The following is a 20,987-nucleotide window of genomic DNA, read 5'->3' as shown; positions in this document are numbered from 1 at the left end:
TTAGTTGAGAGAGATTTACACAGAACTTTAAATTAACTAACGCTTATTTTTCACCTTTAACATGTTAAACTTTATTATTATTATTTAAATATAATTAAAATATTTTAGTAAATAAAAAAATATTGTATTTAAATTTGTTTATCAACATTTTTTCTCATCAAACTTGTGTAATTTGTTTTTAATCAAAATATTTTATATTTACTCGGATTGGCAACCCCACTAAGCATGCTGACTGTCTGCTTCTCCTTAGTGGCGGCACGGCAACAACTCATTACAACAAAATAACATGATATTATCGCTTTCAAGCTGCCGCATTAATACTTTACGCACGGACAAAACTGTATACATACGATTCATACATACATATGTGCATATGTCGTTTTTATGAGTTATACTATGTGCAATATACATACATATTCGTACGAGTAAAAGCATGTGTTGAACTTGCGTGATGAAAGAAAATATTTTTATATAAAAATTGCTGTGTCAATGAAAATTGTTTGGAGTGAAAATTTGTATATGTATATATTTTTAAATAATTAAAAGCCGAAGCTGAAATATCAAAAAAAAAAGTTTTTCAGATCAGATTTGGATCGGTCAGTATGTATGTTTTTTTTTTCAGTATATATCGTAGCTACATATGTATGTATGTTTATTAGGGTGTTTTTTTTTTTTGAACTACTAATTTTTTTAGTCCCGTCAAGAAATTTCCTTGGAAATACCATAAACAAAGTTCTCTGAAAATTTTTGTCCTTAATATTAACATTAAGAACTTGATCAAGGTAATCAGACAGGTAAAAATTTTCCATATAAAATACACTCCAATCGTGATTTTTTATCTTTAAATTCCTACAGATCACAGGTATTTTATGGCATCGCTTTGACGCATATTTCTCAGAATTGTTCACTCTACAAAAGTGCAACAAAGTCGTAACTCACACCGACGAGGTGTACGGGGCTCTAAACCTGATTTTTCCATGAAATTCGCCTTTTTTGAATTTAATATTATATATTATATAGTCTTGTGGTATTTTCGCTAGTTGGCGCTGAGAGCGCGTAGTTCTAGTTTTATTCGTCGCATCGGGTCATGCTATACCTTTTTGGAAAGCTCATTTCACGCGCTAACAHGTGTTTGATTGABTGTCGTTTCTTTTAAGTCGTTCGTGAGTTATAGCGTCGCAAACATGGAGCAAAAAAAGAGAAAATACGGCATATTATAGAGTACTACTACGATAAAGGAAAAAATGCATCTCAAGCCGCCAATAAAATTTGTGCAGTTTAAGGACCCGATACAGTTTCCATTTCCACCACACAACGATGGTCTCAACGTTTTCGTTCTGGTGTAGAGGTGGTCGAAGATGCGCCACGCTCAGGAAGGCCTGTCGTCGAAAATTGCGATAAAATCGTTGAATTGGTCGAAAGAGACCGGCATAGTAGCAGCCGTACATCGGTCAAGAGCTGGGCATGAGTCATCAAACCCTTATAAAATAAAATAAGTAAAAAATACCGCAAGTCTTTTTTGACAACCTATTATATCCCGTTTAAGGTACATACAATTAATAAACTTTGATTTAATTATAAAACAATATTTTGTTCATAACTTTTTTAATATTGCCACCGTGTTACAGGCGGAAAGCAAGCAAAATTAAAAACAATAAAATCAACTTTGCTTTCGTATGCTGCACTGCGCCACTTGAGAATTAAATAAACATTGACACGCTGTCTATCGCTCATTTCATTACCATGACGAGCGCTATCGGGCAGCACATTGCCTTATCGCTTGCTGGCGCTAATGCCGATATCAGTGCGCTTTTGCCGCCAGCAGGGCTCGCCGGATTAACGGAGGATAAAAGCGTTGGGCGATAAAATACTTAAATTTGGTGGGGCATATTTTTATAAAAAAAAAAAAAATATATATATATATAGATTATAAAATAAATACTGTTATTTTTTATTCTTAATTTATTAATATTATTTTTTTTTTTATGAATTTCATATATATAAATATGTACATTTATAGTATACACCAGCGTTGGTTGCATTTCCGGCACATTTCTCTGTGTGGTCCGCTTTTAATCACCCAGTCACAGTCTCAGTCACTTTGTGTTTTATAGCGATTTATGTATGTAAACATGCACATTTCCGGCATCAACGTTTCGTTAACGTTTTGTAGATTTGTATTTGAAAGGCGTTTTCAATAATTTTAATAACTTAATAGCACTTTTGTCGCCACAAGCAATACATACATAAATATGTACGACATTTTCGGGTGAGCCGCTTTTACACTTCGTTTATATTCCCTTTATGATTGCGACTCTGATTTATCTATGCCGCAATGTATGTATTTGGCTCTTAAAAAATATTACAACCATAAAACTATAATATGTTTGACAAAATTGTTAAACATTTTTTAAATTGGAATGACGATGGTTATAAATTACAAAGTTGGCAATAATTGGTATACATATAACGGTTAAACATTCGGTTAATAATCTCTATACCTAATTTTAGAACAACTCTGAGCGGCTAGAAAATTTAATGTAAGCGAGAGCTAATTTTTTCAGTCCAAACAATTTTCGCCATCATTTGGACACTCTAATGCCACACGATAATTATATCCTGAACAGGGTATATTAATTTTGTCACGAAGTTTGTAACACCAAGAAGAAAGCGTCGGAGACCCTATAAAGTATATATATAAATGATCAGTATGTTGAGCTGATTCGATTTAGCCATGTCCGTCTGTCTGTCTGTCCGTCTGTCTGTATATATACGAACTAGTCCCTCAGTTTTTTTAAGATATCGTGTTATGCAAGCACCATTTTCTCTTCAAGAAGCTACTCATTTGTCGGACTGGCGATATCGGACCACTATAACACATAGCTGCCATATAAACTGAACGATCGGAATCAAGTTCTTGTATGGAAAACTTTCCCGTTTAACAAGATATATTCACGAAATTTGGTATAGATAATTTCCTAAGTCAACAATGTAATCTCTGAAAAAATTGTTCAGATCGGTTAACTATAACATATAGCTGCCATACAAACTGAACGATTGGATCTAGTGCTGGTATGGAAAACTTTTTCATTTGACAAGACATATTCACGAAATTTGGTATAGATTATTTCTTAAGTCAACAATGTAATCTCCAAAGAAATTGTTGAGATCGGCTTACTATAGCATATAGCTGCCATATAAACTGAACGATCGGAATCAAGTTCTTGTATGGAAAACTTTCCCGTTTAACAAGATATATTCACGAAATTGGGTATAGATAATTTTCTAAGTCAACAATATAATCTCCGAAAAAATTGTTCAGATCGGCTAACTATAGCATATAGATGTATATAAACTGAACGATCGGAATCAAGTTCTTGTATGGAAAACTTTCACATTTGACAAGACATATTCACGAAATTTGGTATAGATTATTTTCTAAGACAATAATGTAATCTCTGAAAAAATTGTTCAGATCGGTTAACTATAACATATAGCTGCCATACAAACTGAATGATCGGAATCAAATGCTTGCATGAGAAACTTCCTCATTTGACGATATATCTTCACGAAATTTGGTAAGAGTTATTTTCCATAAAAATAATGTAATATCGGAAGAAATTATTCAGATCGGTTAACTATAACATATTGCTGCCATATAAACTGAACGATCGGAATCAAGTTCTTGTATGGAAAACTTTCCCGTTTAACAAGATATATTCACGAAATTTGACTTGGATTACTGCTTAAGGTAATAATATAATCTCCGAAAAAAATTTTCAGATCGGATTACTATAGCATATAGCTTCCATACAAACTGAACACATAATTACTAACAGAAATGCATCTGTGAAGGGTATTTAGCTTCGGTGCAACTGAAGTTAACGTTTTTTCTTGTTTTAACCCGCTGTCGAAAAACTCACTAAATGTATGGTTGGAAGCAAAGTTAAGCGTTCAAGAAATCACTAAGATGAATATATCATAAGTTTTATCTTAGAGAAACTACATATTTGTAGTAAGCGCCAAAGCTTCATGTTCAAAAAGAACAAAGCTGTTACAGTCACTAAAACTATTGGTCTACAACTTTGCTTCCGCCGTTTTCCAATAGATATCTCTAGGGTCAAGCACTGGTCGGTTAAATCGAGTAAATCGTTTTATATCGATCTTGGACATTTGTGTCAACATTAAACCAACAAAATATTTGTAGAGATCTGTTTGCATCCAAAACTTATTCTCAACTGAAAATGTCACTTTTTGAGCTGAATTCTCGATATTTGTGGGAAATTTTGCTTTTCTTTTTTCATTCCAAGAAAAGTGCGGCTGAGGACCCGTCCACGCTGAGGCTGACACATAAATAGATAATACTATTACTCTACTACTACCATATATATGATTTTTATTAGATATTAAAAATATAGAATTTTTGTAAAGCAACTAGTGTTAGTTTACAAAAAATGGATCATAAAGCATTTCGAGTGTTAATTAAGCATTGCTTTTTTGAAGGAATAAGGAAAGACACTTTTGGACCGTATTACGACAGATCTAAAGTTGCATTTCGAGATGAAAGAAAATGGAAATGATATGTGATGTGGAATCAATCATCAAGCTAGAAAGCTGACAGGTGCATAGCCATGGAGAAGGCGACCTATGTTGGTCCTTTGTTGGAGCTGAAACATTTTGAATATTATGGAAACCAATCTTTACTAACTTATACTTAGGCAGGTTTGCCATAACGAAGGCTTTTGAAAACTACAAATGATATATCTACGGCTACACAAAAATACCTTTTTATACCCTACACAGGTTATGTTGAATTTACCACGAAGTTTGTAACGTCCTATATACCTAGAAATGTTTAGCGCGATGAGCTGAGTCGATTTATCCGTGTCCGTCCTTCTGTCCTACATTTGATATCTGTCTTTTTGGATATCGATCTGAAAGTTTACACGCATTCTGTTCATCATTCGTTAGCTTATAGTGCAAAACAAACTAAACGCTCAAACACAAGTCCTTACTAGAAAACTTTTTTTGTTTGAAAACTTACGTTTACCAAATTTTGACATACAATATTATTATCCAATACCGCGCTGCATCTTTTGAACAAATTGTTCAAGCTCTTTTGAACGACCAAGCTATAGCTATTGTAATGAATTTTTTTATATGGATATGTATAAGATATCTAAAATTGAGAATGGATTTTTTTCCAAGTGTAAGGGTACACTTTTCAAATCGGATCACCATAGCACATAGTATGTACATAGCTGTCATGCAAACTGCTCGATCAAAATTAAGTCAAATGTCTTTTTAACCCTTTTAAAATACATTTGTTAAAGGTATTATAGTTTCGGTATAATAACTAATTCGAACTTAGAAGATATTAACCACGCATAGCATATACTACCAACTAGTTCTCGTGCGCCATTGACACTGTGTTCGAGTTTTTATACTCTCGCAACAAAGTTGCTAAAGAGAGTATTATARTTTTGTTSACATAACGGTTGTTTGTAAGTCCTAARACTAAAAGAGTCARATATAGGGTTATATATACCAAAGTGATCAGGGTGACGAGTAGAGTTGAAATCCGGATGTCTGTCTGTCCGTCCGTCCGTCTGTCCGTCCGTCTGTCCGTCCGTCCGTGCAAGCTGTAACTTAAGTAAAAATTGAGATATCATGATGAAACTTGATACACGTATTTCTTGGCTCCATAAGAAGGTTAAGTTCGAAGATGGGCAAAATCGGCCCACTGCCACGCCCAAAAGGGCGGAAACCGAAAACTTATAAAGTGTCATAACTAAGCCATAAATAAAGATATTAAAATGAAATTTGGCACAAAGGATCGCATTAGGGAGCGGCATATTTGGACGTAATTTTTTTGGAAAAGTGGGCGTGTCCCCGCCCCCTACTAACTTTTTTGTACATATCTCGAAAACTACTATAGCTATGTCAACCAAACTGTATAGAGTCGTTTCCTTTAGGCATTTCCATATACAGTTCAAAAATGGAAGAAGTCGGATAATAACCACGCCCACCTCCCATACAAAGGTTATGTTGAAAATCACTAAAAGTACGTTAACCGACTAACAAAAAACGTCAGAAACATTAAATTTTACAGAAGAAATGTCAGAAAGAAGCTCCATCCAGGTATTTTTTTAAATTGAAAATGGGCGTGGCGTCGCCCACTTATCTACCAAAAACCATATCTCAGGAAGTACTCAACCGATTTCAATGAAATTCGGTAAATAATAATTTCTTAACACCCTGATGACATGCACCAAATATGGGTGAAATCGGTGCACAACCACACCTGAAATCTCGATTATCACTTTATCATGCGAGAGTATAAAATGTTCGGTGACACCCGAACTGTGTGCTTCCTTACTTGTTTTGATCTCCTTTACAGCATCAAATAAAATCAAGGCACCTTTATGCATACTTATAGGTTGATATGTCTAATGACAGATATACATATGTACATATGAAATAAATTTTAATAATATCACCAAGATCAGAATTGTTGTTATTACATTGTATCTATATTCTAGAGACATATACACATAAACATAGATAATCACTCATACATACGCAGCTCACTGGCATTAAAAGCGCCGCATTGCAGCCAAACAAATGAAAACAAAAAATTATCTACATATGCTATGCAATAAAAAATCAGACTATCCGTCATATTTAAACAATCATAATGCCATAAGACTGACAAATGTGCTTGCCAAATGTGGCCACTATGCCTACAACGTTTCTACGGCATCTATGTGCTTATGTACATATGTATATATTTAGTTAGCGTTTGGGCGGTTAGTTTAGCTTTTTATCAACATTTTACGTTTCTATTGCGATGCCGGCGACATGACAGAGTTTGACGAGCGCGCTGTTGTTATTGCTGTTGTTAGCGCGCGCTTTGGCGCATTTTTTTTTTTTTTTTTTGCTTTGGCTTTTTTGTTAATTGAAGTTTTGTTTTTGTCATTTGCTAGCTAGTACTCGCGGTTTTCTTTTACTATCATTCTTGCAGCTCATTTTCATGTGTTCTTGTGTATATTAGTGTTGTTGTTATGCTATATATGTGTGTCAGTTGAGCAGGCGGCGAAATTGTTTGACAATTTTCATGTGAAATGACAATATGTAGACAAATAAACCTGGCACAGCGCGACCGCCCGCGCCACCCGGTGTGCTTTGGCGCACAACAAGGTGAAGAACAACAACATTAAAAGCGGCACAAATGCGAGCAATCGTTTTATGACCGCAATATTATCAAGTACTCATACATTTTAGTATCTATGTGACTAAGTACACATACATACATACACATATGTATGTTTACTTATATAGCGTTTAAGTAGTTATTTATCTTTGATTATATTATTCGCGGTAATAAAACCGCAAGAGGTGTGGTTGCTCCTCAGCTTGGCTGGAACTACAGCAACAGCGACAGACTTGCGCAGTCGAACTCCATTGATATCGCAAAAAAATTTCATCCAAAAGTTTTGTTTTTGAATACTTCGACGGTATAGTTGCTGTGGAGCAGAGTATTAAATAAAGTCTCTAACGAGTCCATCCGCCATGCGCCCAAACCGAGATGACCACCGATTGCAGTTTTCAGAAGAAAATTTTATTCAGTGATGAAGCTGAAGCTACGTTACTAAATACAATTTTCACATTTGGAGTGATGATAATCCACAAGCCATTGTTGAGACACATTTACATCCTCAAAACCCATCACTACTTGCTAATTTGGTATGGTCGGTTTATGGGTAGAGGGAATCATTAAACAATATTTCTTAAAAAATGAAGGCGGCCATTTTGTTACAGCCAATGCGAAATGCCATAGAGGCATGATTGTTTACTTTTTTTGTGCTTGAATTGGAGAATGTTGATGTGAACGATCTCTGGTTCTAACTAGAAACAAACAGTTTATTGAAGAAAACTTTTCTCGAGTCGTGGGCCTACCCCGTGGCCTCCACGTTCGTGCGATTTAACACCGGTAGACTATTTTTTAGGGATTTATGAGAAGTCGTGCCCATATTCTCTTGACGATTTACAACTTGGAAGCGTATATTACTGGCATATGTACAGCGCCCTTTACGGCAAAAAAAAGTCGAAAGTTCGGTCCCTTTATACGAGCCAGCCGTTGCGATCACATTTTTAAAACATAATGAAAATCCCATAATGATCTATACAAATAACCATCTAAGTACCTCATCTGAGCGCACATAAGGAGTTAAGTAGTCATGGAAAGCGCTGAGAAGGGAGGTTTGAAATCTGCTTAGCCAAGTTAGCCTGATAGCGCATGCTTGGTGTTTTGATAAGCCTACTTCCTGTTTTATTATAAAAATTTACTACACCAACTACCCTTCAAAATACAAATATGAATGTAGTATGTATGTGTGGCAGTTGGAAAACTTGTCAATAGAGCATGAAAATCAAAAGGATTTGCCAAACAACTTAAATTCCTATGATGCGGTCTACTCACGAATAAATATGTATGCAATAATGTATGTATGTATGTATGTTTACTACTACTACTTATGCTTTTACACGATTGGCAAAAGAACTCTGCCGGCAAAGTGCGTATATATGTAAGTATGTATGCTCAAACCAGAGAACAAAAAATATGTTTTTTTTCCGCTCAAACGCATCAATAGAGTGCTCCACAACAAAAACTTCTATCGCAACGCACAATATCATTTATAATGCAGGAAAATAACAACAACACAAATAACAAAGAGATCTAAAAGCATGATATGGCTTATATAATAGCAGGAAAATGCGCCTAAATGAAGGCACGATGAGCTACGCATGATCGTTCTTTTCTCTACATTTCCAATTTATCTTTTATTTCATTTTTGGTTTTTAAGCGCTTGCTTTCATTTGTGAACTGCTAACGTTCATTAAACCATTTATGCCAAACACTTCGATGCTGCCGCTGCTTTAGTGGCATATGGCGATATGACTTGTATATACATATGTATGTATGTATGTATGTATATATGAGCATACAATAGCATTTGTAATGAAACCATTGAGGTTTCTGCTCATCAACAGCTTTGTAAATTATTATGAAATACGCGGCATAGTGCAGCGCTCCTACACACGCACACAAACAGACCACTACTTACATAGCCATAATAAGCTAAATGTTGTTGTAATTAATGTTTTTGTGGAAAATGCCATCTGCTTTGATCTCCGTTGATATTATGTTTTTATAATTTTTATTTTCCTCCGGCATACCTATTCAAAGCGCCATTGAATGCCTGTTCGCCTGTTCGCCTTTGAGTCGTTATCGTTTAGCTTCACTTCAAAGTCGGAAATAAAAGTTGAGTGTATGTAGGCAGAGTTGAGTGTGGATTAATGCAGCTGATCGGTTATTACTTGTTGTAATTTTAATAATAAACTATGGAAATATGTTTTGCTTTGTGTACGCTTTCAATTAGCTTGCTTTGATCTTGTAGGCTTTGTGTTTCTTTAATTTCCGCTCGATAAAACTGTACAATTTAACTCGAAAATTCTCTTTGAACTCGCTGAAACATATTTTTATGAACATATTATGTGTACCATTAACAGAAAAAAATTTCATAAACAATTGAAATTAATATGAACAAGTTGGTAGCAAGTTGTATGGCAGCTATATATGCACATATGTGATTGTCAAAAAAGTATTGCGGTATTTTCGCTAGTTGGCGCTGAAAGCGCGTAGTTTTAGTTTTATTCGTCGCAACGGGTCATGCTATACCTTTCTCAACGTTTTCGTTCTGGTGTAGAGGTAGTCGAAGATGCGCCACGCTCCGGAAGGCCTGTCGTCGAAAATTGCGATAAAATCGCTGAATTTGTCGAAAGAGACCGGCATAGTAGCAGCCGTAGCAACGGTCAAGAGCTGGGCATGAGTCATCAAAAAAAATTTTATGAACAATTGAAAATTCAATAAAAATACCGCAAGAAATACCGCAAGACTTTTTTGACAAACTAATATATATGAATATGCTCGATCTGATTCAACACATTTGGAGTTTATAACTTATAAATCGATATCTCCTCAAATAAAAAAGTATTCTATACAAGGACTACAATAGACCTAAGGCCGCGGTGCATTCCTCATCTTTAAATCTACACAAGGACTTGGTTTAGCTCATTCAGTTTGCTAGAAGCTATATGCTATGGTAGTCTGAACTGAAAACTTTGTTCAGTTATAATAAGCGTGAACTTGGATAGCGATTTATGGTAAGTTTGATGAAGATATCTTAACAAATAAACAGTTTTCTTTGCAAAGACTTCATTTTGATAATTCAGTTTGTATGACAGCTATGTACATATATGTTAAAGTTCTCCGATCTGATTCAACACATGCTTAAATTGTAGCTCTCAAATAAAAAAGTTTTCTGTACAAAGCCTTAAGTTCAATCGGTCATTTTGTATGGCAGCTATATGCTATAGTAGTCCGATCCGAAAGCTTTGTTCAGCTATTATAACGTGAACTGGGATAGTATTTTATGATGAAGATGTTTCGTCAAAAGTTTCCCATACAAAGACTTCTTTTTGATCAGTCAGTTTGTACAGCAGCTATACACTATAGTGAACTGTTATGGCTGGCTTCAATAAATGAGCAGCTTCTTAGGAGAAAAGGGCGTGTGCGAAAATTTCAAATCGACACCTTAAAAGAAATCATACTAAAATAGTAGTAAAACCGTGTTATTCCTCATACTCTCAGTACAAGAGACTAATTGTATCATTAATGCATTACTGTAGTTGTTTTTGCCCATTACAAAACCATTAAATTTCAGAGAATTCAAAAATGAAAACCAATTTGGGAAATAAAATCGAAATTCCAAAAAAAAAAAAAAATGAAGAAAGCAATAATTCTGTGAAAGTACAAAGTCAAAAAGAGAGTAAAAAACTATTAAAACCTTAATGCGCCATGAAGGGTTGCACCTTCGCGCTGCAGTCGAATCATTATGCAGCGAAAAATGCTAATTTACGGAAATTTAAACACTTCAACAACAACAACAAGAACAACCAAAAGCCACAACAAAACAGCAGGCAGAACAATTATACGAAATGAGTGGAAGTGAAAAAGCAAAAAGAAATCATGTTCACAGCAGACGTCCAGCAAATATGAAAAAGAGGCGGACACCAAAGACGTATCCAACCAAAGGTGCACTGCATGAGACGCAAGAGAAGATGAACAACAACAACAACACCAAATAGGTTAATTTAAAGAAGTGGAGCGTTCGCTGTTGGCCGCGCTGCCGTTGCGCTGCGCGGAACAAGGAAATTCTTTTATGTATTGGAACAATTTTCGATTACAACGGTCAACAGGCGTACACACGCACACACACATACAGACAGACAAGTAAAACTGCATTTCGTTTGAAGTGCATTGCGCAGCAGACCAAACACCGGCAGACGCCTGCGCAGACAGACGAAACGTCATGCGGACAATTTGAAAGGCCAGCGCACGAAAAGGAGAAGCCGACAAGCAAAAAAAGGCATGAAAGAAATTGAACAAAAAAACAATGAATGCAGGGGAACACATGCAACTGCATGATACTCTAACGGCAGCAGACCAGTGGCCGTGTCCGCGGCAACGGAAGGTGCTAATGGACTTTTAGGAGCGGCAGCAACTGCGACGCCTTAGCTGGGCTGCAGCATCATGTGCGGAAAGCCAACCTTTCTTACTTTCTTAATTTTTGTGTTTATTTTTGCTTTTTTTAATTGTATACATTTTTTTCTTGAGGTTTACACAAAGAATGCGCCAAAGAAGAGGAGTTTATTAGTTGATGGGATGGTTTCCTCCCTTTTTCATGCTTTTGGTTTGTGCATTATACGCTATTATGTAAGCATGCTTGTATGTGCACGCTGTTAACAGCTTCCACGATCGGTAAAAGTGGAAGATAAAAGCAATTTATTGCAGCGATTGAAATTTTCATGGTGCATTAGAGGTCAGTCAATTCATCAGCAAACGCACATATACTTACACATCTGTATGTATGTATGAAAGAGTAGAAATTCGGATGATAAGACAAGAACATAAAGTAATAAGACGAACGCTTGAATATTCTTACACATCCATACATATTTATAAGCTAGATAATACATATGTATAGTCCAAGTATGTATGTATGTGAATCCGTTTAACATTGTAAAGAAGTTTAGAAAAGCTTAATAAAGAAACAATAATAATATGGTTCTAAACTTAAAAGCAATCAGTTAAATTATTTTTTCGAAATTAAGTTCGAATTTCTTAAAACAAAACTCCTAACGTTTTAATACTATTATATTTCTTTGCAAAATTACGTAGAAAATTCTACCCTTTTGTAAAACATTTATTTCGAAATTATGTTCAAATATGAAAAATAAAAATTTTGTCTACACTAATAATTGTCTGGAATTTTACTTGAAACGATCGTAAATACCACTGGTTGTAAAAAACTGTTTCAAACTTAGAATGATGGAATATGAAAGGAAATTTTTTTCAATAATAGTTATATTATATTCTACTTAAAACGATGTTTCGAACTTATGTAGAAATTTTTTCTTAGGTAACAACATCTTTAGTACAATGAAAAATGTTTACCAAATAATAAGCATATTTTAATATAAATATATTTGTTGAGAAACTGTAATTTCGAAATTTCGAACTTAGATACAAATATATTTTTATAAAAATTAACAAATTTAGAACCAATAGAAAATTTAATTATTTTACAGAGGGCTGTTTCGAGCAAATTTACAATTGATTGAAAAATTCCAATTTCGAATTTTCGAACTTAGGTAAAAATCGTTTTTTTTTTCTTTGTTAAAGAAGGAGAAATTTGAAGAAATAGAAAATTCATTTTTTTAACGGAGAGCTGTTTCGAACATGCATATGTATGCATATAAAAATGAAACTTGAAAAATGACTATTTCTAAGTAAAGCAATTCTACGAACCTATTTTCCATTTTTTGGATAGTTCTTCTTATAAACAACATATACTATTATATTTAATAACGAATAAGAAATTATAATGTTAGAAAAATAAATATTTCGAAATCAAGTACAGATTGGATAGTTTTTTTATAAATCGAGTTAATATATGTATGTATATACCTATTATATTTTAATTTCGTTGAAAATAAATAAAAATATAAAAATGTTGACTGCTTAAAAACTTAATAACTTATTTTCGAACTTACCTTCGAAAGCAACATTATAGTTATAATGCATTTCTATGAAAGTAAACACAATGTAATATTATATTTTATAACCAACGAATAACAGTTTAAAAAACAAATAATTCGAAATTTAGTTCGAAACAGTTTTTTTGTCTTTTTTATTCGTGATAAAACATATGTACATATTTTCATTTAGTTAAAAACAAACAAAAAAAAACGTTTCATTTTTGAAAAATAAATTTTTTAAGTTAACTTCGAAAATAAGATATGTATTTGTTATAATGGAAAGTTTTTATAATAAACTCAACATAATAATATATTTAATAAGCAACAAGGTATTCTACAGTTGAGAAACAATATTTCGAAATTAAGTTCGAAATTGTCAATTTTTTGTCTTTATTTAGTCGTGATAAAAAGTGGGACATATGTACTACTATTCTAAAACAAATAAAAAAGTTTACTGTTTGAAAAATATAACTTTCGAACTTGACTACGAAAAAGCAAAAGTTCCCACTACGAAACTAACTATGTTTTACTGAATAATAGCAGTATGATATTCTGTATGGTAAGTATTTGACATTTTGTCGTAGTTCTGAATCGCTTTACTACATCATCCAAGCACATTGGTCACATAATTGTTATTGTAATTACCGCAATTACTGTTATGTATTCGATGTTATTCAAAAACACATTCATTATTGTGTGTGTATACATATTTATTTGAACATCACAGCATTCTTAACTAAGTGTTGTCTGCTAAGTTGCTTGCTTCTTTGCAACCATGTGCCAAAAGGTAAATATATACCTGGTAGTATGTACATATGTGTTATTTACACACAAAATAATTGACGCACCTTCTTCAAAATCACACTTTTCGCTTGCATATGGCAACACCGCGCGGTCGAAAGTATATATGTATATAGCGGCTGTGTGTGTACCAGCAATAGAATTTACAACAACAATAAAGCAATATCGGCGTTATTTTCATCTTCAGCCAACAATCACCTGTGGGAGCGCAATTTGTTTGCATTGGAAGCGTTAAAAAAAATTTGGCTGGCAGAAAAACAAATAAACGAATAGTATTTCAGACGAACAGTTGGGCAGATAATATTAGAAATAAATACATACATTCATATTCATATGTAAGCAAGTATTTATAGCTGTAGTTTGAGGTGGCTGCTCACAAAGCAAATCAAAGTGCAGCATGTCTGCCTTAGACGCTAAGAAAAGTACATATACATATTTGTATACACATACACACATACACATGTAAGATGATTTTTGTAGTTTTTAAGAACTTCTCTTGACTGATAAATCCTGATTGAGCAGTGAAGAAATGTGTACATACCCATATACATACATGCATACGCACACACATGTACGCATTAGGAAGGTAAACAGTGTAAACACTTAATCCGACAGCAGCGACAAAAAGGTGGCGCTTTAAATTCAAAGGTAAATAATTAAAAGTAAGCAAAGCGCTACAAAGCAGACATACATACGTATACATATTTAATATTTATTTATATGTTAAGAATTTCTATTTAAACGCTGTTCAAACAGACAAGAAGTCTATTAAGCTTTTTCGAAACTCAAAAGCAAGTAAGTCGTAACTTTTATGTACATAACTAAATATATATATATATATATATATATATATGTATATTTTTTTAGAAACATACATATTTATGACGTCTTATGTATGCACGTCATATTTACCTGCAAGTCTATATAAATTGCATATTTCCTATTAACAACTGGCTACACCAAAAACTAACTAAAAACTGTCGATGCAATAAAGTTGCTTAACAAGCATACATTTAAAAAAAACATAAGCATACATACGTGTACATATTTACTCACACACATATGCATGTTTTGTATTTAAATGCCTTGGCCAATCTCTATAGGCGAGACCACTTAATGAAATTGTCTTTTAATTTGACAGCAACAACTTGAGCAAATAGCCTATAAGAAATACAGCAAAATGCTGATAATAGCACAACAATAAAACACAATTACATGAGCACAAATGTTTTGCTACACACAAACATGCAATTGTTATTTACTACACTCCTTTCGCCTGCTCCACTGAATACAAACACACGCATACCTATGTGTTGGAACATACCTACAAACACAGATATTTGTAGACTGATAAGAGAAATATGCTAAATTTCATACCCAAAGCAACAAATTTTGATTTAAAACAAAAAAACCTTAACTTCGGCATCGAAGGTTCAATACCCTCCACAAATACAAAAGATTTCAGACAAGAACTCGATTATAATCGGCAGCTTTATGCTATAGTGGTCTGATCAGAACAATTTGTTCGAAGATTATACTACAAAAAACCATGTCAAATTTTGTGAAGATATCTCGTCAAATAAGACAATTTGCCATACAAGAACTCGATTTTGATCGGCCGGTTTGTATGGCTGCTACATGGAACAGTAGTCCAACCTGAACAATTTCTTCGAAGATTGTAACTTTGCCTCGGACAATAATTTGAATCAATTTTCCTGAAGATACCTTATAAATAACAAAAGTTTTTCATACAAGGACTTAATTCTGTTCGATTAATTTATATGACAGGCACACACATATAGTAGATATGTTTATTATATGCTATAGTGGTCCAATATCAGCGAACAATTGTTTATATTTATTGCTGATTATGTTTATTTTGGTTTAATTATTTTAAATTGTTTTTTTTTTTTTTTTAATTTTAAAATTATTTTTGAAGTAAAATGTGTTGGGTATAAAAACTCATTTATGTGTTTGCCGGCTTGTCAGTTTCATAACCGTCATGCACAGTAAATTACATTTGATTCGTAACCATTCGTAAATACTCGTTTTATTTTTTTTTTTTTTTTGTCTTGTAAGTGTTTTAGACTTCGTTTTATTTAACTTTTTTTGAGTTGGTAGATAAGTTTATCTCTTATCTTTTACATTCTTCACTCCCACCTTCTTATACGCCCCGTCCAACTGTTGTTTCATTCACTAAGAATGTTGTCAGCACAATTATGTGTAAATAAAAAATAAAAAAATTTAGGATTCCAGATCTTTGAAATTTAAAAGAATTGTGTATATGATGATATACAAATGCATATTGGCAACGAAAATGTAAAATAGCGTAACATAAGTTTAAAGGCGAAGGAAAAACGATATAATAGAAACCACTCATATGAAAGCAAAATTTGAGTTGTAGTTATAAAATGGTTACACAATGGCCACCAGGGGGCGCTAGATTCAATTCTTTACTTTGGAAAGCAGCTTGTATATTGGTTATATCTGACAGCGGGAGTTTAAGTTTTATAATACCTATGTATATGTAATATGATATTTACTACATTATCTCGAAATATAGTTCGGTTTTGTTCGGTCAAGTTTTAAAACTCATTGAAAAGAAACAAAGGACAACCATTAGAGAGAGTTTGATCTAAGACTACTCTGTTAAACGTCTGCAGATTCCTTAGTTCAATATATTGACTTAAATTTAATTGTGAAAGTTTATCACAACCTCAAATAGTACATTATTATACAAAGTATTTGAACGCCAGAAGCAATCAACATGAAATATCAGACCCTGATACAACAGTGTCTAAGGTTTCCTAGGCAGTCGAGACTACGTAAAATGTACTGATTCGGATTTATCTTCGGAGATTGTAAGCACAAGAAAGCATATTTTTTCAACAAGTCATATAAACTGAAATTATATCGGGTCCAAACTATTACGAATAATTTCTCGTAACGACTAAAATCGGTCTAGTATCAGATATGCAGGTTCAAATTTATGACAAACTACATATATAAATATTATATATACATTAATCTGCAAGTACTTATGTAGATCCGAGCAAATATAGTATACACAACACAATAAAAAGTTAAGAATTCACCGCTTTGCATTCGCAAACAATTCCCAACAACAACTGATGTTGATATTAAAGAAATTTTCACAAAACACGTACAAACGAAACTTCTGAGAATTTTCTTTACGAGCGATAAAGTCAGTATCACACACTTAGTGAACCACTATGCACAGACATACAAACTAACAAACATATGTATGTATGTCTATAGTGGGGACGGCCACAGGCGGCCGATCGGTCGAGCCGTTGTCATTCACTACTTGAGCTGTCATTCAACGGCTGTGCGTGCTTATCTAAAGTGTCTGATCTTTATATGCGAGTGCTGGCGTGTGAGCAAGTGTTTTTCCCATTTGTATTTAGCCGCGATACGCAAAGGAACGCATCTCAACACAGCACTCCACCAAACTCATCAAAGCCGTGCGACGCTTTCGGTGGCACGACACAGTAACTAACAGTTAGGCAGATGTGCCGCGCCAAGAAACTCGCGCTGCTTTTATTTGGAAACGTGTATAGCTATAGGTAGGAGGCTTTGATGGTGGCTGGATTAGGTGTTGCAGTATAAATCAATTAAATGCGAATGTAAATTATTAAGGCTTATATAACACTTTGAATAAAACATGAAGGCAAATGTTGTTCTAGCAAATTGTTGTAAAAAGGTGCTGTAGTTAGCTTGAAAGAAGTAAAAATATGTACTATGCTCGGTCTCTTAAAGGCACTATCAAGCTGATCTTCAGCGCACTAGAATTAATAGAAATATATACGATATAAAAATACCCTTTTATCTTCCTTAAACTTTCAGCCAGATTAAAACCGATTAAGATGAGCGATTCGTAGATTACCCGAAAATAAGAGTGGACGTTCTGAAAATTATTTTCATACTAAATACACGTAAGTTTTAGATAAAATAGGTAAACTAGTTCTTATGGCTCATTCTCAGTCAAACTAAAGCTGATTGTTTTTCGCACCTTAAGAATTTGAGTAAAATTTTATTAAGAGTTCTGTATTAGATTAAAAAGATGTCGACAGTTTGTGGATTTAGTTAATTTACTATAGAAGATATTTTCTATGTGAGTGACATGTCGAAAGTCCGAACTTATAAAATATATATATGTGACCAGGTCTACGGAAAGGGGGCTTAGGTGTCAAAAAATCCAAAAAATCAATTTTCACTTTTTAGTTGATTCGGATGGAAATGAGATTTTTAACAGCTGTTTCCAAGAAAACTAGTTTTCGCACGTTAGCTCCTTTTTCGTAGACCAGGTCACATATGTATATACATACATACATATGTATGCAAATTACCAACGAGAGCAGCTGTCTGTCTCAAAAAATAAATGCCGAAGAATGTTCTTTCGAATGATAATAAATATTCCCCATTTAATTTGAAGTTTCTGAATTTTTTCTTTAAAAAAGTACGGAACCACGAAATGGATCACTCTTTAGGTGAACTAGTCTTTCAGTTTTTGGAATAACGAACTGAAAACAAACCGGTGCAAACCTACTTTTCTCACCCAAAAGCTACTTATTTGTACGAACCACCGATATTGGATATCTGTAACATGTAGCTGACACAAACACTAACCCATCGAACTCAAGTCTTTGTGTAAAAAATTATTTTATTTTCTAAAATTTTCACGAAATTTGACATAGGTTATTATCTGAAGCAACGCTACAGAACGTACTGTTCAGATCGGACCACAAAAGCATATATAATATGTAGCTATCGTATAAACGGACCACCTTTCCAAAGCTTCGTTGCGACCGAAGTTAACGTCCTTTCTTCTACTTCATTAAGTACAGCAAATTTATACAATTATTACTCGTATAACCTCTAAAGTGTTAAAAGCGCTCGTTATTTTATCTATAGTTTATTTATGCCAGTTGTCTGTTCGCTTCGCCACTCTCCAAACTTTGACGAATCGCAAAGTGTAACTGTAAACCAAATTGATTAGCCACACAATAATTCCATACATATTTTTGGCTGATCAATTCATAGTTTCTCTATTTAAGCATGACAGAATATCAAATCCGGCACTAATGTGTCATAACTCAGTGAGCTCACAGCTAATTTAGCAGTTTTTGAAAAACGTTATTGTACATATGATTGCCTATCGGTCACCTTTCGGTTATTTCTTTGTATTATTTGTCATTTTTGTATTTTTTTTTTTTTTTTGTTTTTTGTACCCACCCGCAGTTCGGCTTCCAACTGGTTGGTGTGTCCGGCTAAATTCGGCATAGCTGTCATGTTGTAGCCCAGACCCTGACACGCCGGCACCGTGATGCGTTGACATTGTAATCCATTGTTGCCATTGGCAATGCCCCCACTGCTGCTACTGCCGCTGATGACACCGTTGGACATGTGTTGATTCGTTGCCGTGCCGGTGTTCGCAGCGTGAGCAGTTGCAACTAATTGCAGGATAATGCAGTAGATTACAAAGCACATGCTCGCGTAGGGACGACACATTTTATGGGAGCACATTGTATTTAATCTTAACAATTTGTTGTTGTCACTTATTTTATTATCAAAAAATATTTTTTAAATTTTGTATTTGTAGTTTTTTGTAAATATTAAGTAAACTAGTACAACTTTGTCACTGGCATATTACGCAAACGCGCCCGTATTCTAAGCGTAGAGCGTTGTGCAGCTTATCAGGCACACTTTTTTATTATATGTGTAATATATTCCTTTTCGGATTTCCATGTAAACAATCTGCGTTGTTATTTAGCATTATTATAGCATGCCACAAACACTTATTATTTATCTACTGCCCCTCTTATTGTATGCTTATTGTTTTTTGCGGCTGCTCTCTGCCGTTTACTTCTTTGTGTTGCTTCCTTCTTTACACATTCACTGCCGCAGCAAATAAATACCAGCTACACACGATTTTATGGAGCACTGACTATATTGCCACTTTTCATGTTGCGCTTGCTGTTGTTGTTGCTGTCGGGTCACATGAAAATAACATCAAAGCGCATGGAATTCCCTCAAGCGCATCAAAAAACACAACACAAAAGGCAGAAACCGAAAAGAACGCGAGTAATACAAAAACGCACAAAGCAGCTAACCGCCAATGTAACTGAGTCAAGCGGCGTTGCCTCAGGTAGGCAACGAGTTTTTGTGCGTACACACACCAACACAAACGCGCGCACACGTACTCAATCAGCGCGTAGCCTAATTATGAGTTTTCGTTGTTATTTTTGTGTGTAAGAAATCTCGCACACGCACTTCAGCGTAAACAACAAACACACACGACGCGTTTACGTTGCACTTTGTTGTTGCTACACTAACTTTTCAACAATTACAGTACGGAGTGCGCTCGTCCCAGCACATACGTTTCACTCGACATCCGCTTAAAGAATTCTTCAAATTTCCATTAGGCAGCTGTTAATATACCCCGGCCGCAAAGTGTTCGCGCTTCAAACTGGTTCGAGCGCTTTCAAACATGTTGCATGCAACTACCAATCAGTCTGCCAAGTTGTAAGCGTTGTTGTTGATTTTGCACGCCAAGCGGCAAATTTGCTTTCATCTTCCCTGCTCGTAGTTTATCTTTTTCGTTGTACCGGTTTTATTTATTTTCCCGGCTATAATGTTTATGCCGTTCGCAGCCGTGTTCTCTGGTTCGATTTGTGTGGCTTCGAACATAATTTTAGTTTTGTTGTGTTGTTTGCGTTCGTTGCCACCACTAATGGGGGTACTTGTGGTGTTTACTCGTGCCTAAGTGCTCGCAGCGCAGGTGTAAGAGGATTATGCTTGTTGTATTCAAAATTTTTAGAACTGAGAAATCAATTATTCCACTACATTTAATATTAATATTTGAGAAAAAAATATTTAAAAAATATAAAAAAACAAGTAATGAAGGGCTAAGTTCGGGTGTCACCGAACATTTTATACTCTCGCATGATAAAGTGATAATCGAGATTTCAGGCGTGGTTGTGAACCGATTTCACCCATAT

General features: G+C 34.4%; 1 protein-coding gene across 1 annotated transcript in view; it reads right to left on the bottom strand.

The window, feature by feature from the left end:
- The window catches only part of LOC108967963 (frizzled-3), a 46,814-nt gene extending 26,442 nt beyond the window's left edge, over positions 1-20,372 (bottom strand). The window contains exon 1 of the mRNA XM_018931674.1: positions 19,222-20,372. Coding sequence (XP_018787219.1) covers positions 19,222-19,512 — 291 coding nt within the window. The 5' untranslated portion in view covers positions 19,513-20,372. The remainder of the gene's footprint in view (positions 1-19,221) is intronic.
- Positions 20,373-20,987: the final 615 nt, after the last annotated feature.

This window comes from Bactrocera latifrons, unplaced genomic scaffold, assembly GCF_001853355.1.
Source record: "Bactrocera latifrons isolate USDA-ARS-PBARC rearing strain unplaced genomic scaffold, ASM185335v1 scaffold_20, whole genome shotgun sequence".
NCBI lineage: Eukaryota > Metazoa > Arthropoda > Insecta > Diptera > Tephritidae > Bactrocera > Bactrocera latifrons.
Note: the sequence above shows the minus strand (reverse complement) of the source record. Positions and strands in the feature narration are given on the sequence as shown.